The 25,242-nt window shown below is 41.9% G+C and overlaps 1 protein-coding gene across 1 annotated transcript in view; it reads left to right on the plus strand.

Moving 5' to 3' along the window:
* pla2g4ab (phospholipase A2, group IVAb (cytosolic, calcium-dependent)) overlaps positions 1-6,694 on the plus strand; it is a 69,945-nt gene extending 63,251 nt beyond the window's left edge. The window contains exon 18 of the mRNA XM_060917357.1: positions 2,831-6,694. Within this exon, the coding sequence (XP_060773340.1) occupies positions 2,831-2,968 (138 nt within the window). The 3' untranslated portion in view covers positions 2,969-6,694. The remainder of the gene's footprint in view (positions 1-2,830) is intronic.
* Positions 6,695-25,242: the final 18,548 nt, after the last annotated feature.

Genomic DNA, 25,242 nt, shown 5'->3' on the forward strand with positions numbered 1-25,242 from the left:
ATCATGGTATTTTGTGAGTTGATATTAGATAACTGTGTTTAATTTTCCACATAAACTTGTGCTTAAAGACTGATAGCTAGGCTACAGTCAAAAACATGGTGATGGGGGGGGAAGCAAGCAAACATTTGCCAAGTCTGTGTACAAATGCAAATTATCAGAACACATTTCTGTAGCACTTCAGCAATCTGTCCTTTGCCTCATGTTGTGCCTTGTGGCTCAGTTTAGCAGCTCACATCTCCAGAGAAATCTCACCAGCAGCTTGAAATACACAACGTGTTTGATTCACTTTGGGTAAATTCAGGATCGTTGCATTCAAACTGCACTCAGGGAACTGCACAAATTAACTTTCTGCCAGTAGAACTGTAACTTCTGCTAAAAGACATGCCATGACAACTGTCATATAAAGAGCAAAACCAGAATGCAAAGGAAAGGTCACTAAAATCTCATGAAAGTTGGCTTTACTTGAATGGGCATGCCTCAGACATACTTTACTGGCTATGCAAGGAATGTGTGCTTTGGGCATAAAAACAAAATATGATCTCTTAGCACTCAGAAGGGAATAAGGACACCTGAGACAGGAGTGTTAAGTGGCTGAGGAGACGTTTCTGTATTTTTTTTTTAACCTGCTGGTTTGGATAGTTTGGAAGTTAGTGGCACTTGGCTTTACCCACCTCTGAGAATTTTTTCTCTCTCTAGCATACTGAGGACAAAAACAGGCACAGAAGTAGGCTCCCATTAGCAATGAACAGGTGTTTCCTACTTGTTCTCTCGAACCCCTCCTTCCTGATGTTTGACCATGCCTGATGCTGACACTCGGCCTATGGATTGCTTTAAATTATCCACATGTTGGTAGCTTTCATGTGATGGAGCCAGATATGATCAGGAGACTTTGGCAGGCCATATTTGCTTCGGTCCCCACTCAGTCTCCACTTAGTTTGAAGAGTCACCTGAAGAGTCCATGACTCAAGTGGGAGCATAGGTATCATACCACCACCTATCCAGTACAGTGGTACCTTGGGTTACAAACTTAATTCGTTCTTTGACTCCGTTCACGAACTGAATTAATTTTTCCCAATGAAATTAATGTAAATCCAATTAATCCATTCACCGGCCCCAGAAACATAGTTTTTTGTAACTTTTTATGGGTTTATGTATGGAAAAAATACAGAAAGAAATTAAAGATAACCTTAATTATAGAAAAATACAGTAATACTAAAATAAAACATAATTGTACAGTACACTTTACCTTTGTGGTTGATAGTTGCTGGCACACGTGGATGGAGGAGGAGCACTATCACTAACACTTTTCACTTTCTTGGGAGCCATAATGAGGGTTAATTTAATGCAAAAAGCAAAAAATAAATCATAACACGACGCAATGACGAACAATGTTCACAGCGCTCCACCTTGAGTACAACTAATGCTGCCACACGCCTCACGTGGTGCAGAAGCCCGCCAGTTTGTGTGCTCGTGCATCGAAGCATCGTTCGCGAATCAAAGCAAAATTTGTTCGGAAATGGTGTTCGTAGCCCGATTTGTTCATGAATAGGGATGTTCGTGACCCGAGGTTTGACTGTATACACTTCTCAGGGTTTGCCATTATTTCCATTTATCTGAAAGAGCTCTATCCAAGAGCTCTATCCAGCTTTATCCAAATCTGACAAGACAAAACAGTTCCATTCTCAAGAAGGAATAAAATAAGCTTAATCCTCATGCAGGGACATGTTCAAAATTTTAACAAACATTTTTAAAAATTTTATATTTGTAAACCTCAAGAAAAAACCTGCAGCATGAACTGTCCTAACTCACCCCATCTGGTCATTTTTAAAAAAATCCTTAAATGCCCCCCCCCCCAAAAAAAAAAAAAAAATTTTTTTTTATTTAATAAATATTACTATATATAGTGTCTCTAGGCTACATACTTTACTTCCTAGAAAATGCAAGTTTTGGTTGACAAAAATATTGAACCGCACATACCTTGCTGCAGTGTCCAGCTGTGTGGCTCCAAATGGAAGTAGGTTACTCTAAGGGGCAACATCTAACTTTTGATGGAATCTAAAACATGATTTGTTGAAATTAATTTATGGGAATACAAACTGTCCCAGGGCGACACGGTGGTGTAGTGGTTAGCGCTGTCGCCTCACAGCAAGAAGGTCCTGGGTTCGAGCCCCGTGGCCGGCGAGGGCCTTTCTGTGTGGAGTTTGCATGTTCTCCCCGTGTCCGCGTGGGTTTCCTCCGGGTGCTCCGGTTTCCCCCACAGTCCAAAGACATGCAGGTTAGGTTAACTGGTGACTCTAAATTGACCGTAAATGTGAGTGTGAATGGTTGTCTGTGTCTATGTGTCAGCCCTGTGATGACCTGGCGACTTGTCCAGGGTGTACCCCGCCTTTCGCCCGTAGTCAGCTGGGATAGGCTCCAGCTTGCCTGCGACCCTGTAGAAGGATAAAGCGGCTAGAGATAATGAGATGAGATGAGACAAACTGTCCCAAGTCTCCCCGGTCCCAAGTCTCCCCGCTCTCCCCTACTGAACAGTACGCTTAATAAATGAATGGAAATAATCACTATTTAAAGCACCATTATTTAATATAAAACTGGCAACAAAATAACACAAATAATGCTAATGTACTAAATACAAGCATGGAAGATAGTAGCCACAGGGTAATTGGTAAATGCTAAATAATATTATTATGCTATATAAATTTGTAAATAAACTTTCTTGACCACCATTTAGCATAATGCACATGACTTCTGTGGAGTCTGGATTTAATCATTCTTTCACCATATGGCCAAATGAAATCTTTTTTTTAACTCTTTCACTTTACCTCCACAGGTGATCAAAGAGGCCATTAAGGAGAGCATCGTGTACAGGAAGGAGAACCCATCTCGCTGCTCTGTGTCCCTTTCTCTCAATGAAATACAGAACAAAAAGTTTTTGAAGAGAAATACCAAAGGGCTCATGCGCAAATGACATGATGGATTAGAAACTGATTCAGGGTCCACTTGTGCTTAGAGCTGAACTGGTCACAGATGTGAAATTCTCATTTCATTTCATTGATAGAAGACATGTAAAGTCTGATCCTCTCAAAAGGTTGGTCCTGGAAAGCTCATAATCTATTCCATACTTGCTTTTATAGAATGTGTGACAACTTGTAGAGAAGTTTAATATTTTAATTCAGATAGGTGAATTTTTCTCTTCCTTATCTCATTTGCTCTTTGCTTAACCCCAATTCTGCTGGTTCTAAATTGCTAAATTCAGAGTTGTCCCCCCCCCCCCAAAAAAAAAAAAATCTGTTCTTCCTGTCTTCATAGCTCACATTCATGCTTATAAATCAAGTATTAATGTTAACACACCTTTGCCATGAAATAACCCACATGTGCACATTTTAAAATTTATTGCGTATCTATCAAAAAAGTGTACCCAGTCATGACCAGCCTTTCAGCACGAAGCTTCCACTGCAAAAACTGTTTGCTTTGGAGAAGACATCGGATCAACAAGGGCAAGAAAAGTTCAAAAGCATAGCATTTGCTGTTTTTGCAGTTACCACTGCCAGCCTCATGCTTGTTTTTCAATGACTATGAATAATATCTGACTATTCATATTATGGTCATGAACACATACTACAACCCCGATTCCAAAAAAAAATTGGGACAAAGTACAAATTGTAAATAAAAACGGAATGCAATAATTTATAAATCTCAAAAACTGATATTGTATTCACAATAGAACATAGACAACATATCAAATGTTGAAAGTGAGACATTTTGAAATTTCATGCCAAATATTGGCTCATTTGAAATGTCATGACAGCAACACATCTCAAAAAAGTTGGGACAGGGGCAAGAACAGGGATGAGAATTTTCCGCCGATCAGCGGATTTCCGACTTTTTCAGACCAAAATGATCGTTTTTGAGATCGATGTAAATCCGTTGAGAAATTTTCGGGGGGGAGGGGGGGGTATGGTTAATGATCTGTGGTCACCTTAAAACGTCTTGATTCTTGGTGGGCTCCGGGTTGACACACTCGAGTCTTTCGACATGTCGTAATTAACATTCACTTTTGCGACAATGTTTGACTTATTTGCGGTAGAATTTTCGGGAAATCCCATCACGTGCAGTGTATAAACACAAGTACACATGCTCTCCACGCGTGGCTTGCAATCACCATTCACCTACCATACACACTGACGATACGCATTTGTAACATTGGAAAGACACGTATTCAGGCGGGATATTTTAGCATATCAACAATGGCAAAAGTCCTAGATAAGAAAGAAGAGGATTGAGCGAGGGAGATTGATAAAGGTGCAGGGATAAAGAACCATTTTCGATGGGCTTGGTTAGAAAGAACACTGAATGTCGAGATCGACGAGCAGACTGTCACAACGAAGCTGGGCCGTGGCTGTGGCAATGATTCATTATATTATTTATAATGTATATCGCACGAATCAATGCCATTATTTATATATTTATATATAAAATCAATATCAAATACAAGTGTGTATCTTTTATAAATGGGGTTAGCTTATCTAATGTAGCATGTTGGGGAGAATCATAGTATCATATCTATATTTCTGATAAAATTTTAGGTATGATACCGTGTATAACTCTCCTACTTATTGCTCATTTCATAGGGGGACGGGGGGGATTGCTGGCATGTGCCGCATGGGAGCATCTGCCACAAATTTTTTAGGCCGAGATGAACTTGTAGTTTTTTATTTTAAAAAAATTTCCAGTATGTAATGCCAATTGTACATGCCTGTTCTTTAATTCAGAATCACCATCTTGATCTTCAAATTGACCATATGGTATATGTATTACATTACACAACATCTTGTCCAGATAAAACCTAGTTAGTACACACAACAGTTGAAAGGGAAGTGATGAGTGATGTTGAATGCTGCCTGCTTAATATGCAAGACCTCCTGCTACCATGATAACATCAAAAGAAAGCTTAAGAGAATTATATGATATAACTTTTTTCTGGTTTGCACTTCATTTTAAAGGATTAGAGTATGTCAACAAAGAACATAAATTTCATATGATACTGATGATATCATTTTAGACAAACTGAAACTTCTGAGGACAAACTACCAGTTACCAGCATCACTTCAGACTAGTGATAGTAGCAGTGCATCTCATATACATCAACCACTGGTGAAAAGCACAGATGGCCACACTTCCACTGTAAATCCTCTGATATCAGTAGCTGATCGTGTGAATAATGTTCAGGTATTTTATTGATATATTGTAATATAATGCTTATGAATGTTTGATATAAACTTTAATTTTGTATATAAACTGGACAGAAACACGGAAAAGTATTGTAACCTTATCACTGTTATGAAAAGAACTTTAGAGAAAGCAGCCCAGTCTCCATTTGGTAAGGTATTTTATATATTTTAAAAATTATATATTCTTCATTTACATTGATATCCACATGTTAAGAAAGACATGAATAACAAAAATGCAGAAATATAATACTGTAGAGCTCTTGTTTATATTAAAAGGTGCATTGATTTTTTTGAAATCATCAAATGTGAATTGATTGATTAAAAACAAGTCTCTTGTACCATATTAATCATTTTCACCTGGTAGTCCACCAAGAAAGGGAATTTATTTCCAAATAAATTGCAACTTTTTGCTGATAAAATTAATGGTTTGGGGGTAAAAAAAAAAAATAGCCAAAAATCATTAGCTCCCAGGGGCTTCGCCCCCTGGGCCCCCACTGGGGCTCTGCCCCTGGGCCCAACTGGGTGCCTGTGGCCCCCAAACCCCTGGCTTTTTTCAGACTTTTTCAATATTTTTCATTCCCATCCCTGCAATAAGAGGCTGGAAAAGTTAATGGTACAAAAAAAGGAACAGCTGGAGGACCAAATTGCAACTCATTAGGTCAATTGGCAATAGGTCATTAACATGACTGGGTATAAAAAGAGCATCTTGGAGTGGCAGCAGCTCTCAGAAGTAAAGATGGGAAGAGGATCACCAATCCCCCTAATTCTGCGCCGACAAATAATGGAGCAATATCAGAAAGGAGTTCGACAGTGTAAAATTGCAAAGAGTTTGAACATATCATCTACAGTGCATAATATCATCAAAAGATTCAGAGAATCTGGAAGAATCTCCATGCGTAAGGGTCAAGGCCGGAAAACCATACTGGGTGCCCGTGATCTTCGGGCCCTTAGATGGCACTGCATCACATACAGGCATGCTTCTGTATTGGAAATCACAAAATGGGCTCAGGAATATTTCCAGAGAACATTATCTGTGAACACAATTCGCCGTGCCATCCGCCGTTGCCAGCTAGAACTCTATAGTTCAAAGAAGAAGCCGCATCTAAACATGATCCAGAAGCGCAGACGTCTTCTCTGGGCCAAGGCTCATTTAAAATGGACTGTGGCAAAGTGGAAAACTGTTCTGTGGTCAGACGAATCAAAATTTGAAGTTCTTTATGGAAATCAGGGACGCCGTGTCATTCGGACTAAAGAGGAGAAGGACGACCCAAGTTGTTATCAGCGCTCAGTTCAGAAGCCTGCATCTCTGATGGTATGGGGTTGCATTAGTGCATGTGGCATGGGCAGCTTACACATCTGGAAAGACACCATCAATGCTGAAAAGTATATCCAGGTTCTAGAGCAACATACAGTGGTGCTTGAAAGTTTGTGAACCCTTTAGAATTTTCTATATTTCTGCATAAATATGACCTAAAACATCATCAGATTTTCACACAAGGCTTAAAAGTAGATAAAGAGAACCTAGTTAAACAAATGAGACAAAAATATTATACTTGGTCATTTATTTATTGAGGAAAATGATCCAATATTACATATCTGTGAGTGGCAAAAGTATGTGAACCTTTGCTTTCAGTATCTGGTGTGACCCCCTTGTGCAGCAATAACTGCAACTAAACATTTCCGGTAACTGTTGATCAGTCCTGCACACCGGCTTGGAGGAATTTTAGCCCATTCCTCTGTACAGAACAGCTTCAACTCTGGGATGTTGGTGGGTTTTCTCACATGAACTGCTCGCTTCAGGTCCTTCCACAACATTTCGATTGGATTAAGGTCAGGACTTTGACTTGGCCATTCCAAAATATTAACTTTATTCTTCTTTGACCATCCTTTGGTAGAACGACTTGTGTGCTTAGGGTCGTTGTCTTGCTGCATGACCCACCTTCTCTGGAGATTCAGTTCATGGACAGATGTCCTGATATTTTCCTTGAGAATTCACTGGTATAACTCAGAATTCATTGCTCCATCAATGATGGCAAGCCGTCCTGGCCCAGATGCAGAAAAACAGGCCCAAACCATGATACTACCACAACCATGTTTCACAGATGGGATAAGGTTCTTATACTCGAATGTAGTGTTTTCCTTTCTCCAAACATAACACTTCTCATTTAAACCAAAAAGTTCTATTTTGGTTTCATTTATCCATAAAACATTTTTCCAATAGCCTTCTGGCTTGTCCACGTGATCTTTAGCAAACTGCAGATGAGCAGCAATGTTCTTTTTGGAGAGCAGTGGCTTTCTCCTTGCAACCCTGCCATGCACACCATTGTTGTTCAGTGTTCTCCTGATGGTGGACTCATGAACATTAACATTAGCCAGTGTGAGAGAGACCTTCAGTTGCTTAGAAGTTACCCTGGGGTCCTTTGTGACCTCGCCGACTATTACACGCCTTACTCTTGGAGTGATCTTTGTTGGTCGACCACTCCTGGGGAGGGTAACAATGGTCTTGAATTTCCTCCATGTGTACACAATCTGTCTGACTGTGGATTGGTGGAGTCCAAACTCTTTAGAGATGGTTTTGTAACCTTTTCCTGCCTGATGAGCATCAACAACGCTTTTTCTGAGGTCCTCAGAAATCTCCTTTGTTCGTGCCATGATACACTTCCACAAACATGTGTTGTGAAGATCAGACTTTGATAGATCCCTGTTCTTTAAATAAAACAGGGTGCCCACTCACACCTGATTGTCATCCCATTGATTGAAAAGACCTGACTCTAATTTCACCTTCAAATTAACTGCTAATCCTAGAGGTTCACATACTTTTGCCACTCACAGATATGTAATATTGGATCATTTTCCTCAATAAATAAATGACCAAGTATACTATTTTTGTCTCATTTGTTTAACTGGGTTCTCTTTATCTACTTTTAGGACTTGTGTGAAAATCTGATGATGTTTTAGGTCATATTTATGCATAAATATAGAAAATTCTAAAGGGTTCATAAACTTTCAAGCACCACTGTATGCTCCCATCCAGATGACGTCTCTTTCAGGGAAGACCTTGCATTTTCTGACATGACAATTCCAAACCACATACTGCATCAATTACAGCATCATGGCTGCGTAGAAGAAGGGTCCGGGTACTGAACTGGCCAGCCTACAGTCCAGATCTTTCACCCATAGAAAACATTTGGCGCATCATAATACGGAAGATACGACAAAAAAGACCCAAGACAGTTGAGCAACTAGAATCCTACATTAGACAAGAATGGGTTAACATTCCTATCCCTAAACTTGAGCAACTTGTCTTCTCAGTCCCCAGACGTTTACAGACTGTTGTAAAGAGAAAAGGGGATGTCTCACAGTGGTAAACATGGCCTTGTCCCAACTTTTTTGAGATGTGGTGTTGTCATGAAATTTAAAATCACCTAATTTTTCTCTTTAAATGATACATTTTCTCAGTTTAAACATTTGATATGTCATCTATGTTCTATTCTGAATAAAATATGGAATTTTGAAACTTCCACATCATTGCATTCCATTTTTATTTACAATTTGTACTTTGTCCCAACTTTTTTGGAATCGGGGTTGTATATGATGTACATCCACATCCAGAAACAACACCAACTGCTGTGTCACATTCAACTAATTATGATTGTGTTGCTTAAACTTGTAATGAGAATTTGCTGTCAATAAAGATCTTTTATGAGAAAAAGAGCAGTTCTGGAGTGGAGCAGGAGTTATAGACACTTTTCACATCATCTTTAAGCCCATCTAAGTGGAAGCTGGGTGACACAGAGCAGCATTACAGACTCATATGCCATGAATGTCAGCAGCATGCTGTGGAATTTTACACACTACAGATTGAGCAGAGTAGAACTGCAGCACAGAGGGGACTTTTTCCTTTTTTTTTGTTTTATGTGTATAGCCATCAGATTACATTCCTGATGAATATTATATGGTTAACAGCTTCCGACACTTCAGGATTCACAGATTTTTCAACTGAAATTCATAAATTGAGAGACAAAATTCATGTCTGAAGGGCTGATAAGTTTTTCTTCTTATGAAAGCTAAAATCTGCTATTCATTCCTGTATTTATTAAAAAGGTCATATTAAACAGTTGTATCTCTGTGTTTCTTTGTCTCATGATCTGCTTGACTGAACAATCAGGAATTCTAATTTGAGATGAATGAATGTCTGCTGAGCGTTTGAACCAGATGTGAGGTGGTGTTAATAAGGGTCAGAGGATTAATTGCTGAACATTTCATTTGAGCAACAGAGTTTGTACCTTGTGTTTAGGCACTTGTGTACTAAAATGAAAAAAAAAATAGAAACCAAACATTTTGATACATTTTGTGCTTTTAGACTTGATCATTTCATACAAAAAATACTTTTGCCAGAAATACTTGGGTTATATATTTATCGTTTAACTAGATCTTTTAATTTAAGACAAAGATTATGGAAATTTTCTTGGTGTTCTGGAGCCTCTACCAAAAAATAATTAAACTAATGTGTGATATGAACATAAGCAAATGCTTTTAATGAATATTATGTGAGTCTTAATTTTTTTGCTCATCTTAAAAAGGGCTGTAAAAGCACAAAAGATTAAACCTGCATTTTTCTCACTGGTGATTGGTTGCATGGCTACTTTTCCATCTGGAGAGGGAACTGGTGCATGTGTAACAATCACACCTCCATAATCCTCACTATAATAATAATAAAGATGATAGAGTCCGTTTATAAGGACAAGATTAATTGAGAGATCATGTGATGATTAATGACAGGGGCCCCTTGAATTTGCCGAGGGTTTTTTTGTTAGTTTGTTTTTTTGTGGGGTTTTTTTTTTACAATTATGTCTAAAACACTCTACGTATATTAAGGCATTTGTGAGGCTCCTTTAGATCAAATATGGCTTAGCGTCCACAGATCTACAGGTTGAACTGTAAAATGATAGCCAGAGGCACTTGTGTGAAAACTAACGTCAGTGACAAAACCCTGAAATGCAAACGGATAAGTTTTCAGCTAAAGTTCACTCAGACCAAGTGAAACTCGAAACTTTTCACAGACATATCTTTTTATCAGCTCAGTCACTCTGCGACATTCTGTTCCTTCCAGTTGGCATTACCTAAATGCTATATCTGATGGGTTAATTGATGCAAATAAGATCCATTACAATTAACATCAGTCAACTTTAAGAATTATGTGAAAAATAAGGTCTTTGTGTTGACTGATGCTCGAAATCTTGACTTAAAACAGAATAGCAGCTTGTCGAGTGACATGTCATGTTTTCCTAAATTGTCAGCCCTAAACATAAAGTGACAAAGCTTTATTCAGATCTTTATCAGTTTTTCTCAGCTGCTCCTGGGTTTGATCCTGAGCTTGGGTTAGTGTGAGTTTTGTACGTTCTCCATGTGGCTTTTTCCAGGTTCTCCGGTTTCCTTTCATGGTCCAAAAAGATATAAGTAGGCGGATTCCTATGTTAAAGTGTCACTAGGTACGATTGTATATGCAGGGTGCCCTGTGATGGACTGGTGTTGCATCCGGGGTGAATTCAACACCAGTGAAGCAGGATGAGAAAGGGTAGCTAAAACTACCGGTATGTACCAAAACTACTAACTAAACCCTTAGGAAATGTAGAACCCTTAAAGGTTATGTATATACAACAGAATGTTCCTCTATTGGTGATGGTTCTCAATAGAACTGTTTTAGGAAGTTAAGCGCCCTCAAAAGAGCCAAACTGCATCTTCAACCTCAGCCTGCAGCTGGGGAGAGTGCCCACCCTCTAAAACGGTGTTTCTCAATCTATGGGCCGTGGACTGGTACCGGTCCGTGAGAAGATTACCATCGATCCGCAAGCCTGCCTCTGCACTAGTAGTCATTATTATAATTTCAAACTACTGGTCACTGTCAATCAGATTATGTAGAAGAGCGATTGGCTGGCTCTGCTCTCAGTGCTTTTGTCACTGTGTGCCACATAGCGTAAGTCCCACCCCCCCATTCTAGAATGTTAAGCGTTCCTGCCCGCGCGAGGTTGCACACTTAAACTTATTAATTCATTCTGTCCCAAGTCCAGTCATTCGCACACACATGCTTTATGAGAGCAATATCATGGCATGTTCAAAGCAAGCTACTCTTGACTCTTTGGAAAGTGCCCATCTGACAGTGCAGATACACAACATGAGCCAGAGGCAAAAAAAAATTGCCCATTCACTCGCAATTACGACCCTTCATACATACAATTCAGCTTTATTTCAAGTGATAGTTGTCCCCCGAAACCAATCTGTGTTATCTGCCAAACCATGGTAAGCAACGAAGCTATGAAGCCATCCAAATTACACCGGCATTTGGAAACTAAACACTCGCATCTTGGGTGGCACAGTGGTGTAGTGGTTAGCACTGTCGCCTCACAGCAAGAAGGTCTGGGTTCGAGCCCCGTGGCTGGCGAGGGCCTTTCTGTGCGGAGTTTGCATGTTCTCTGTGTGGGTTTCCTCTGGGTGCCCCGGTTTCCCCCAAAGACATGCAGGTTAGGTTAACTGGTGACTCTAAATTGACTGTAGGTGTGAATGGTTGTCTGTGTCTATGTGTCAGCCCTGTGATGACCTAGAGACTTGTCCAGGGTGTACCCCGCCTTTTGCCCATAGTCAGCTGGGATAGGCTCCAGCTTGCCTGCGACCCTGTAGAACAGGATAAAGCGGCTAGAGATAATGAGATGAGATGAGAGACATTCCCATCTCATGGATAAATCAGAGGATTTTTTTCAGAAGAAAACGTGATGAATTGGCCACCCAAACTAAAGTGTTGAAAAGTAATTTGACCGAGAATGAAAAGCTAACAAAGGCATCATACATGATTTCACACCACATTTCCAAATGTCAGGCACCCTTCACAATTGGGGAGAAACTAATTATGCCTTCGATTGTTACTGCTTGTAGTGAGGTGTTGGGTCTGGCTGCTGCAGCCAAAGTAAAAGAGATTCCTCTGTCAAATGACACGGTCTGTTGTCGAATTGACGATATGGTGGCAGACATCGAAATACAAATTTTAGAAAGGGCGAAGTCATCTGACTGGTTTGCCATTCAATTGAATGAGACCACGGATCTCTCTAACTTGGCTATGCTTCTGGTCTACATCAGATATGCTCATGAGGGCCGGTTTCATGAGGATTTTTTTGTTTTGTTAGGTGCTTCCAGGGACCACAACCGCTGGAGAAATATTCCGTATGCTTGATGGGTACATCTCTGGGCATGGGTTGATATGGGGGCGTTGCGTCGGTGTCTGCACAGATGGGGCAGCGGCTATGACCGGCAGGCACAACGGAGTTGTTGCTCAGGTAAAAGCTGTTTCACCATCAGTGCAGGCAATGCACTGTGTTATTCATCGAGAGGTACTTGCCTCTAAACGCCTGTCAACAGAGCTTCGTCTCATCTAATCTCATTATCTCTAGCTGCTTTATCCTATTCTACAGGGTTGCAGGCAAGCTGGAGCCTATCCCAGCTGACTACGGGCAAAAGGCGGGGTACACCCTGGACAAGTCGCCAGGTCATCACAGGGCTGACACATAGACACAGACAACCATTCACACTCACATTTACACCTACGGTCAATTTAGAGTCACCAGTTAACCTAACCTGCATGTCTTTGGACTGTGGGGGAAACCGGAGCACCCGGAGGAAAACCACGCGGACACGGGGAGAACATGCAAACTCCACACAGAAACTCCCATGGGGCTCGAACCCAGACCTTCTTGCTGTGAGGTGACAGCGCTAACCACTACACCACCGTGCCGCCCCCCACAGAGCTTCATGAAGTTTTAAATCAAGTGGTCAAAATAGTGACCTTCATTAAGGCCAATCCGACAAATTCCCATCTATTTACAGCTCTGTGTGATGAGATGGGTGCAGATCATGTTCATCTGCTCTTGCACTCTGAGGTTCGTTGGTTGTCACGGGGTAAAGTGGTGAACAGAGTGTACGAGTTGAGGCATGAGGTTGAGGCATCCTTAACAAATAAACAGTCCAATCTTGCAGATCACCTGCAAGATCAGTCTTGGCTTATGAAGGTAGCTTATCTTTCTGACATCCTGGACCATTTCAATATGCTAAACCTGTTGATCCAAGGCTAAGCGTGTGACATTTTTCAAGCCAATGATAAAATCATGGCTTTCAAAAAGAAGCTCTCAGTCTGGACCAACAGAGTTAACAGAGGTGTGTTTGACATGTTCGGCTGTCTGTCGTCTCTGGCTGATGAAGGTGTGGATTTGGGGCAGGTGCCAGCAGTGATCGCGCAACACCTTACCGAAACACTGCGTCATTTTGATTCATACTTCCTGTCAAAATCCCATCTCATGGAAAAGCAATGGGTAAGAGATTCGTTCACCAACCCAGAAACGTGCAGGATAAACTTCTGGAGCTTTTGTGCGATGCTGGTCTGCAGTCGAGATTTGGTCGACTTTCTCTGTCTGAATTCTGGCTGTCATGCTACGATGAATATCCCCAGCTGAGTGAGATGGCAGTGAAAACACTGATGCCTTTCCATTCAACATACCTCTGCAAGACCGCATTTTCACATTTGACAGCCACAAAGACAAAATACCGAAACAGGCTCAACTCAGAAAACACGCTCCGAGCGGCCTTGTCACCCTTTCTTCCTCGTTTCGACCTGTTAGTGGCGAGAAAGCAGGCACATCCTTCGCATTAGAATGCTGACTTTTCTTTTCCAAATCTCTGTGGGTGACTGGGCCTGTCATTTGAGGTTAAAAGGCAGCACGTAGCCTACTTTCAGTTCTCCCGTCTTCATACTGGGATTGTGTAATCAGTCAGTATTAGGGGTATAGTAGGTCTTCAGGTTTCTCGGTTTGAGGTCCCATGTTTCTGGTAGACCTTTTTATAAGTGTGTGTATGTTATTGAGGCACTGTTTGGCAGTGCTTCAAGTTCAAAGGTGTAGTTTAAAAAAAAAATCTAAAACACAAAAGTAAAAAAAAAAATCTTGGTTTAATGGTTCTTATGCAAATGGTAATAATAGGTTAATAATAATAATAATAATAATAATAATAATAGTCAAATTATTGGGTCTACATATCAGTATATTTATTTAATTTGGCAATAATCTCAAAGCCAAAGTATTTCTGTTAGTTTCCCTTGTTTAATAATAGTTTAGGCATAAGCAATAATAATAATAATAATAATAATAATAATAATAATAATAATAATAAGCTTACTATTATTATTATTATTATTATTATTATTATTATTATTATTATTATTATAATGGCATATCTTTGGACAGTTACTGGTCATTTGGCAATTTTCTACAATTCTGCCAATGCACTCCTGTTAGGGCTTATTTAGCCAAAATATTGTTATGCTGGTATAAGCCTGCTACTTGTAACAAGTACTACTAACAAAAAAAAATAAAATAAATAATAATAAGAAACTATCTATGTATGTATATATGTTTGTATGCATGTATCTATCTATGGAGGTGCACACAATGTGTGTGTGTGTGTGGGGGGGGGGGGGGGGGGTTCAGGGGGGTGCACAGAGGCGTAGGCCTTATGCAGGGCCTTGCAGCACCAAGGCCTAACATTACTGGGCCCCAGAGCAAAGAAGTTTGAGAAACCCTGCTCTAGAAGACATCATGCATCGTTCCAGTTCCCAAAAAGAATCGGCCCAGTGAGCTGAACGACTTCCAACCGGTGGCACTCACTTCATATCTGATGAAGACGTTGGAGCAGCTCTTCCTCAGCCTCCTCAGACCTCAGGTACAACATGCCCCGGACTGTCTGCAGTTTGTGTACCGGGCAGGTGTTGGTGTGGAAGACGCCATCCTCTACCTGCTACACCGAGCCCACTCGCATCTGGATAAGGGAAATGGCACAGTGAGGATCCTCTTCTTGGACTTCTCAAGTGCCTTCAACACCATTCAGCCCCTTTTGCTTCAGGACAAACTGAACAGGATGCGAGTGGACCCCTGCCTGGTCACCTGGATCTCCAGCTACCTCACCGACAGGCCACAGTACATCAGGCTGAAGGACATCACATCTGACACTGTGATTAGCAGCACCGGAGCACCCCAGGGCATGGTGCTGGCCCCTCTTCTCTTCACCCTGTACACCGCGGACTTCTGCTACAACTTGGAGCTGTGTCACATTCAGAAGTTCGCTGATGACACAGCCATCGTTGGGTGTATCAGTGACGACAGAGAGGAGGAGTATAGGAGCCTGGTGAGGGACTTCGCTGTGTGGTGCAACAGGAACCATCTGCAGCTCAACACCTCGAAGACCAAGGAGCTGGTCAATGACTTTGGGAGGTCCAGACCCAGGTCACGACCAGTCCTGATCAAGGGAGTCGAGGTGGAGGCTGTGGATTCCTACAAGTACTTCGGGCTGTGGCTGGACAGCAAACTGGACTGGACTTGCAACACCAATCACTTATACAAGAAGGGACAGAGCAGGCTATACTTCCTTAGGAGGCTGCGGTCCTTTAACATCTGCAGGAAACTCCTGTGGATGTTCTATCAGTCTGTGGTTGCCAGTGTCCTGTTTTACACCGTGGTGTGCTGGGGGAGTAGCACATCCAAGAAGGACACATCCAGGCTGGACAAACTGATCAGGCAGGCCGGCTCTGTGGTCAGCATGAAGCTGGACTCTCTGGTGACGGTGGCAGAGAAGAGGACTATGGACAAACTACTGAGCATCATGGACGATGCCAGTCACCCTCTGCACACCGTCATCAGCAACCAGAGGAGCCTGTTCAGTGACCGAATGCTCCTTCCCAAGTGCAGGACAAACAGACTTAAAAACTCCTTTGTCCCTCACGCCATCAGACTGTACAACTCCTCTCTGGGGGGGAGGAAGGGTAACAGGAGGACAGAGGACGGGAAGGAGCAGTAGCCTAGCCTAACAATAAGCAATACTGGACAATGTGCAATATAATGTGCAATACCGCTCCTGCTGGTCCTCCCCCCCCCCCTCCCCATATCTTATTCTTTTTATATTTGTATATGTAAATACTTAATTTAATTTATCTAGAAGTTTTTTCTCTATTTTCTATTCTCTATTTACCCTGTAATGATGCTGCTGGAATCTTAATTTCCCTGAGGGAACCCGCCCAAAGGGATCAATAAAGTTTAATCTAATCTAATCTAATCTAATCTAATCTAATCTAATCTAATCTAATCTAATCTAAAAGTTTATTTTCCATTACTGAGGTTAAGGGTAGGGTTAGGTTTAGGTGCAGGTACAGCATTAATTATAACTACATTAATAATTAGACTATAATAATTAATAATTAGTCAGACTTTGGTCTTTTACAAGTCTTTCAAAGTCTTCTAGTGTATGGTTAGCATAACATGGCACACATATGACGTATTATGAGATGTATTATTGAAGTGATTATAACTGACAGTTTGGTGTGTTCATTTTGTATTAAACTTTGCAGGGATCAAATGTAATATCTAATTCTAAGCCTTGTTCTAGTGTTACATTATTTAATTGGTATTTATGCAGAATATTGGCCTTATTTGTGACCTGTTGTAATCTTTGGTTTGTTTCTTTAAAGAACCCTATAACAGGTGAGTGTACAACTCTGTATGGAAGTCTACAACATAGGGTAGAACCACTTAAGAAAGCTAGAATTATTAACTATACCCTTCCTTTGTCCTTTTTGATTCCAGACTAAGAGTAGATTTTGCCCTCTGTGATATGATATAAGCACTTGTATCTCCCTGGACCACCTTGTAGATTTTTTTTTTAAATCACAGAAGCAGAGAGACAGAAATCACGACTTTCAAAATGAATGATACATAATTTGCCATGACATTCGTAGCCCAGTCATCCATTATCTGTAGCCACTTATCCTGTACAGGGTCGCAGGCAAGCTGGAGCCTATCCCAGCTGATTATGGGCGAGAGGCAGGGTACACCCTGGACAAGTCATCAGGTCATTGCAGGGCTAACACATAGAGACAAACAACCATTCACACTCACACCTACAGTCAATTTAGAGCCACCAATTAGCCTAACCTGCATGTCTTTGGACTGTGAGGGAAACCGGAGCACCCAGAGGAAGCCCATGCAGACACCACGCAAACTCCACACAGAAAGGCCCTCGCCAGCTGCTGGGCTCGAACCCAGGACCTTCTTGCTGTGAGGTGACAGTGCTAACCACTACACTACTGTACCGCCCACCAGCCCAATCATATGCTTGCATATTCTGTTTCCTGTGCTGAGTCACTGTTTTTGACCAGAGTGTGATCTACAGTATGAAGGCATTGTATACACATCTGTACATACGCTTTCCTGTGTTTGATGTGTCTGAGCTGTGAGATGCTATTAACTCATACTAGAGAGTCGTCATTCTGTCTGTGGTCTGGCTGAAGTAATCATCCTAATGGAGAAAGCAGCTGAACATAGAACATCTGGAGATCGAAGCTTTATCGCTTCCTGTTTTCCTGAGGATGGTATATGTGTCAATGCGTATGCATTATGTCTGAGTCAGTCAGTCAGAGTCTCTCTCTCTCTCTCTTTAATGGTCTATTACACAGAATCACTCACCATCGCTTCAAAGTGTTTTATTGACAAAGTAGTAAAGATAAAGTGTGAGTAAGTTCAACTTGTATACACTAATCTGACTCAGGTTGGATATCATAGTTGACAGAAAAGAATGCCCATGATGTGTCAGTGCCATGCTTCAAAGTGAAGCAGAGTAAAAGTGGGTCAGCTTTATTTCCTTTAAAGAGCAGTAGATGTGTTGTACAGATGGCTGTACAGATGGCTGTACAGATCGAACCACTGCACAGCAAAATCCCCAGTGTTGAATTAACACCCAGAGTGTTGATTTAACACCCTACTGTGTTTATATAGGTCCAATTGGACCCAAATAAACTCTGAAAGTGTTAATTCAACCCTGAGGAATTTGCTGTGTGGAAACACCTCTTGTCAGGGAGGAAAAGTTCCTAGGTGTTTTGTCACCATATAATGTAATGAAAAACCGTTCACTTTACTCTCCTTCTTTGTGCTAATGTGACTACACTGTCGAATATATATCAAGATATCATATGATATTTCTGTGAGAAGTACAGTAACGAGTGTTCTGGCTTGGGAAAAAAAAGACCCTGGACACTGCTGCACCCTGCTGCTCACCGTCGGAAATGCATTACTTTCAGTGTGGCCCACTCTTTAGATATATTTTTAAAAACTTACTCTAGGAGAGCCCGGTGTTTAATAATAACTTCGTTTAATACATAAGACCTGGTGCTTCAGTGAAGAATAAAAAATAGAGTTTACTGTGTTAAACACACTTATCTGAAGTGAACACTCAGATTCTAAAGGACTCACTTTCCGGTGGAATTAAAACGATGAACAAATGTTAACATGATAAATTGAAAGATACGGAAGCCGCGAGAGGCCCTTCATATAATCTTTTTTTATTCACCTTGTTATCCCGAGATAACGACATAATTAATTCGAGATCTCGAGAAAACAAAACCGTTATTCCGTGATCTCGAGAAACAAGACAATTATTCCGTGATCTCGAAAAAACAAAACAATTATTTCATGATCTCGAGAAAACAGCTGAGATTTCTAGCAGAGCTGCGCCCCCTGTGGGTCAGACAACGAAGACTTATGCCATGTACACACGTAGCCGGGTATTTTTAAAACCGAACATTTCCCCCCCTCCGTTTATAAAAATGTTTTATCCACACCACCTCGTCTTCGAAAAAAATCCCTTCCACACATAACCGAACATCTGCGTTTTCAATCACATTCATAAGCATTCCAAACCTGTAGATGGCATTATTTCCCCAAATCCTACCCCCTAATCACATCGCCTGTGCTCTTGGAGCAGTAGTTGGGCTTCTAAAATTAAACATGTAAATAGCACCTGCACAATAATTAACGCTTTCAAGGCACTACTCCGATCCATTACTCTTTAGCTAGCCGCACACTACGCCGATTTTCAGCGTACCGAGCCAACTGAAGTCGCGAGTCAGGCGTAAAGACTAGTTTTCGATGGTACCGACTCATCTCACAGCCGATTCGAAAAACTAATCGGGAGCCAGACTGATCGGCGAGAGTCGCTAGCAATAGCCAATCATATCTTTCGCATATAACACGTGACATCATTAAACACTATTTCTAGCGCGAGAAATGCGTGTTGGTAGCACCTAATGCAGGTATATACTGTAATTCCATAGACTGAAGCTTTATCCATAGACACAGTGGGCTGGAAAGCCACTCTGCTCAAGTTGTGTGGCTGAATTCCAAATCGCTTTAACTCCCCTATATAAGTGCACTATTTAAGGTTGGGAATAATAGCTCATGCAGCCTAGATAGTGCGCTACATATTCCATGTTGTGTCATTTGTAATTCAGCCTGTAGCATCTTCAAGTGTTGGATTTAACAGTAACTATATCCAATAGCCAATCACAAAGCTATTGTCACGTGTCGCTTCAATCGCGACTGCACTCGTCAACAGTCGGGGGATATGTGCGTGCCCTGTCGGGAGTCGGCTCTGAAATGGGTCGGTTCGGTACCGCGTGGATCGCCGTAGTGTGCGGCTAGCTTAAGTCCATGCTTAATCTGGCTTCTGCAGTAAACAAAGGTCGCACGTTTGACGTCAGGGCAGATTTGTTGTCATTTTTTTGGCGCAGATTGTGACGTTCTAAAACGCAAAACTCCGGTTATCTCTGTCTACACGAAAAGGCATACACGGAGTTTTCAAAAATCTTCACTTTGCCAGGAGTTTTTTTAAATATTCGTTTTTGATGTGTTTTCATGTGGATGACAGGCCAAAACGTAGAAAAATATCTTCGATTTAGCAGATACCCGGCTACGTGTGGACGGGGTCTTAGAAATAGACCCCTTCGCATGTTTGTAAACAAACCAACCGTTGCCAGGATGCGCGCGCAGCCTGGACCCAGAAACAATGGCGCTGCTCATAGACCGGCATTATGAGCTGTCAGATTATGCCAAACAATTATCGTTACAAGATCGAGAACGCTACATAAATAAGTTAACTCTAACAAGTGGACATCGCCTACCGGATCCGCATTTAATTAAAGAGTGGACGGACGATGTTAGTAAGTTCCCTGGTATACAATGGCCAGATATATACTCGTACCTTATTGACAAGACTTCAGTGTACACCCACGAAAAACTTCGTGCCTACAAGTCTTTAGACGCATATGATTGTTATGTGCGGGCATGTACAACTTGATTAACAATGGGACATTCATGTTCATTTTGTTTTAATCAAATTATGCCAGTGATGTGATGGCAATGTGGCTTTAGCTACAACAGCAAATACCAACACTAAACAGCAATTTGCAGGAGGTAATGGCATGAAAGGAATGATAGTGTAAAGAGTGCAGCTGAGAGAAATCAGAGCTGCGTAAAAAGCGAGAGGCAGAGAGCAGAAATGAAACTGAACGGGGCGGGAGCTAGGTTAGAGCAGTCAACGTAAGTTGGCATTTAGAGTGAGGGCACACAATTTTACCTTTCCATCCTTGCTTTAAAATTGTGATTTTCGGCATACACAAATAATGATGGCACAAAATCTGGACTGCTTGAGTCAAGCGAGACCTCTCCTACAAACAAAATTGCATGCAAAGCTAAGTTAACATGCTAACAATATTCATTACATTGTGTAACTATGACCCAGCTAATCAGACAAACACTACCAAAGTATTTTGCTACATCAATAAACGAAGACTAGAAAGAATAAAAAAGAAAGATTTAATAAATAGCCTGATCTTACCTGTGATGAAGTGGGCGCTGCAAACCCGCGCATTTTTGATGGTACTTTCATCCCAGTCTACACGTTTGATGGCTTGTAGCCATAGACGTCGGCGATTTTTTTGGAATGGGTGAGATCCTGCTGGAATTCTGAACATTTTAACACCATCACTGCTACGATCCTGACACCCGACAACACAACAACTAGGCATTTCTGAGTCTTTTTTGGGTCCAGGCTGCGCGCGCAATTTCCTCTTACGTATGAATGACGTTTACTGTGAAGGGGTCTATTGGCGGACATGTAACAGAGCAGAAATGGCTTTTTACAATGCCTTGAGAGAGAGGGGGGTCCCAGAGGAGAACATCACCCGGATAATTGTGAAATTATCCCTTATTAAAAGACTTAATGCAATCTCTCCCTGTGTCAACCCCTGATCAAAATATTGCCTTATTAGGTGATCGATTATTCCAGACATTCTAATGACCAAAGTTGCGCCGATACAGAATGAGAAATAGCCCCAAAGTCAGCATATCACAAGTCTCTTGGCGCACCTGAACAGGCCCGTTTCAAGCTATTTGGGGGCCCTAGGCAAAGGGGGATCTGGGGCCCATAATTATCCCCCCCGACGAAAGGCCTTATGGCCGCCTACCCACTGAAGACTTAATAAATAAACATCTCACATATTGTAATCATTCTTACGATTTTTACTTAATAAATGAACTCTTTACATTATTATAAATAATTATCAAACCCAATTAAACACAAGAATAGACAAAATATACACACACACATATATAACTACCATTAACGTAAGCTAGCTACCAAATTTGCTTGTCGACCCGCTTGGTATTAATGAGTGTGTACATTCTCACTTACCAGTGTCTTGTTTTTTTCTGTCTTCCTCTTCCCTTTTCTTCTTTCTCTTCTGGCTCCCTGAGGGGTAATTTCGCTTCATATTTGATTTTTTTTTTTTGCCGCGGAGCTCTGCAACCACTTGACTGGACGGAGATGGGCATTGAGGGGTTGACAACAGACTGTCATTGCACTTTTTGGCCAAAGCATGTAGGGAGGCGCTGTTGTGCATTAGGGGGGCCACCCCTTGGAACTAGGGTATTTCAACAAGTGTCATTAGGCGCTGCGCTGCCGCGCTCAAAAAGTTGTCATTGCTATTGAATACATAACCAGTCGTTCGGCAGCGGGGGCCCTAGGCAATTGCCAGTCTGCCTACCTTGTTGTAACGGGTCTGCACCTGAATGAACCATTTCTCAGCTGTTTACTCGAGATCATGAAATAATTGTCTTGTTTTCTCGAGATCTCGAAATAACGGTTTTGTTTTCTCGAGATCTCGAATTAGTTGTGTTGTTTTCTCGAGGGGCAGCACGGTGGCGTAGTGGTTAGCGCTGTCGCCTCACAGCAAGAAGGTCCTGGGTTCGAGCCCCGGGGCCGGCGAGGGCCTTTCTGTGTGGAGTTTGCATGTTCTCCCCGTGTCCGCGTGGGTTTCCTCCGGGTGCTCCGGTTTCCCCCACAGTCCAAAGACATGCAGGTTAGGTTAACTGGTGACTCTAAATTGAGCGTAGGTGTGAATGTGAGTGTGAATGGTTGTCTGTGTCTATGTGTCAGCCCTGTGATGACCTGCCGACTTGTCCAGGGTGTACCCCGCCTTTCGCCCGTAGTCAGCTGGGATAGGCTCCAGCTTGCCTGCGACCCTGTAGAAGGATAAAGCGGCTAGAGATAATGAATGAATGAATGTTTTCTCGAGATCCTGAATTAATTATGTCGTTATCTCGGGATAACAAGGTGAATAAAAAAAGATTATATGACGGGCCTCTCGCGGCTTCCGTAGAAAGAAGATTGAGGCATGCATTTAAATAGAAGGACAAGAAAACTGTTAAAAAGCCGTGATTAAACACGGGACTTTTTTTTTTTTTTTTAACTTTCCATGCATATGCCCATTCATATCTGCGCATGCGCTTTGAGCAGGGAGGGTTGCCATGGTGACACTGACACAGTGAACGAGAGGAGTTGAAAGAAACCTTGCTAGATGTCAGGTGAGAAAATAGTTAAAACTGCAAACAACTGAAATAGAAGAGCACAAGGAGTCAGCTTTACAGTTCCACACATTAACAAATAAGTTGCTTAGCTTCATTTACATGTCTGACTCGCTAACTAGCTGCTAATACAGACGCTGGAGTGGAGACTTTATCGTTTGTGTAACAGTATTATTTCCTTCGCAGATTTTTTAAAGCTTTCTGTTCAGAATGGTATCCCGTGGCATCCCCTTGTGTGACTGCTTGATAGAGGATGAAGCTGAGAGTGAATTCCTGCGTTCCAGGCCCGCTTGCTTCATTATACTTGGAAAACCAGTGAGTTTCAGCATTAAAACTTACTTCAAGATACTTCTTTGTAGAAGACAAATGATCACTTGAATTAGACTGACTTAGACTGAATTATTCAAGTGTTTAACAACAATTTTGCTATTACCACAGCTATTTTCTTGGAGTTGTAACAGCACGTTATTTGTCATCAGAATCAGAATCAGAACGTTCCCACATACAAGGAGTAAACAATTATTGGACGAAATGAGGTTTGTTAGTGCCGAAGACAGAGGCAAAAAAAAAAAATGCTTGCGAGACACGAACAAATGACGATGTTTTGTGAAAACCGAGTTCAATAATTATTTTATCATTCAAATGTTTTTGAAATATTGCTTATAAAGTTCGCGCGACGAGTCAAACGATAAAAGAAATCATATGCAATCACTTTTATTTACATCTCAACTCAAAATACAAAAGTGCGACGTAATTGCGCATGCGCAGACCAGGGGCGGCTCAAGCTTTCCAAAAGTGAGGGTGTTCTGGAATGGGGAAGCCATCTCATCTCATCTCATCTCATCTCATCTCATTATCTCTAGCCGCTTTATCCTTCTACAGGGTCGCAGGCAAGCTGGAGCCTATCCCAGCTGACTACGGGCGAAAGGCGGGGTACACCCTGGACAAGTCGGCAGGTCATCACAGGGCTGACACATAGACACAGACAACCATTCACACTCACATTCACACCTACAGTCAATTTAGAGACACCAGTTAACCTAACCTGCATGTCTTTGGACTGTGGGGGAAACCGGAGCACCCGGAGGAAACCCACGCAGACACGGGGAGAACATGCAAACTCCACACAGAAAGGCCCTCGCCGGCCCCGGGGCTCGAACCCGGACCTTCTTGCTGTGAGGCGACAGCGCTAACCACTACACCACCGTGCCGCCCTGGGGAAGCCATATTATTAGAAATCGGTTTATGGCTATATACACGCCCGGCGTGTACACTGTGATGTACTGTCAATGACCGATATGGAACTTTTTCATACCCATGGTCCATGGATGCAAATGAAAGGGAGGACAACAGAAAGCCTATAAATCCAGTTGACTCCAGCCAAGTTCTGCATTTCATGCAGAGATCTATCATGTTGGGTTTTGGTGTTGTTACTGCCAGGGCTATGTAATTATTCAGTAAGTGAAGGCAAGAAGTATTGAGTGATAATTCTAGGTAACAGGATACTGTTCTATAACAGAGATGTCAGTATTGCTGCCTACACTGCACACTGATATAAACAAAACCAAAAACTTCACATAGCCCAAGAAGTCATACACAGTGTATAGATCATACACCATCATGCATAACAGTTTGGACTGGGATCGCTTTGTGTGAGCAGGAGGCATGGCTAATCAGTTCATGTTGGAGAAGCGCAGCATCCTGGAAGGACCTCTTTAAGATGGGGCAGTTCCTGCTTTTAATGTCTTTAATTATTCAAACTCGTGTACAAAACTTGTTTGCCTCATGCATTACATCAGGTTTAATGCATAAAATTTGAAAATGATGCAATAGACTACACATACAACAAACACTTATGCCGCTTTTCCACTACCAACGCGGCTGAGTTGGGCTGAGCCGTGCCGTGCTGAGTTGGGCTGAGTCGAGCTGAGTGGGGCTGTTGGAGTTGCATTTCGACTACAACCGCGCTGAACCGTGCTGGCTGGAAGTGGGTGGACACATTGGGTGGAGTTAGCGAAAGTGGGTGGACGTCAGGTGATGTCGTTATGCGGCGCAAACAGTGACATCAGTGACCTTTTAAGCGGTAGTCTCACAACCCGGAGAGTAAACAATAAACATGGAGGACATGGAGTCGTTAGTGTTGCTGGTCTTGGTGCTGTGGCTTGTTGTCACCGACAACGCCAACAGATACTGGCAAGAGCGTATAGATGAGGCGAGGCGCATAAGGC

This window comes from Neoarius graeffei, chromosome 3 (assembly GCF_027579695.1).
Source record: "Neoarius graeffei isolate fNeoGra1 chromosome 3, fNeoGra1.pri, whole genome shotgun sequence".
In the NCBI taxonomy this organism is placed as follows: domain Eukaryota; kingdom Metazoa; phylum Chordata; class Actinopteri; order Siluriformes; family Ariidae; genus Neoarius; species Neoarius graeffei.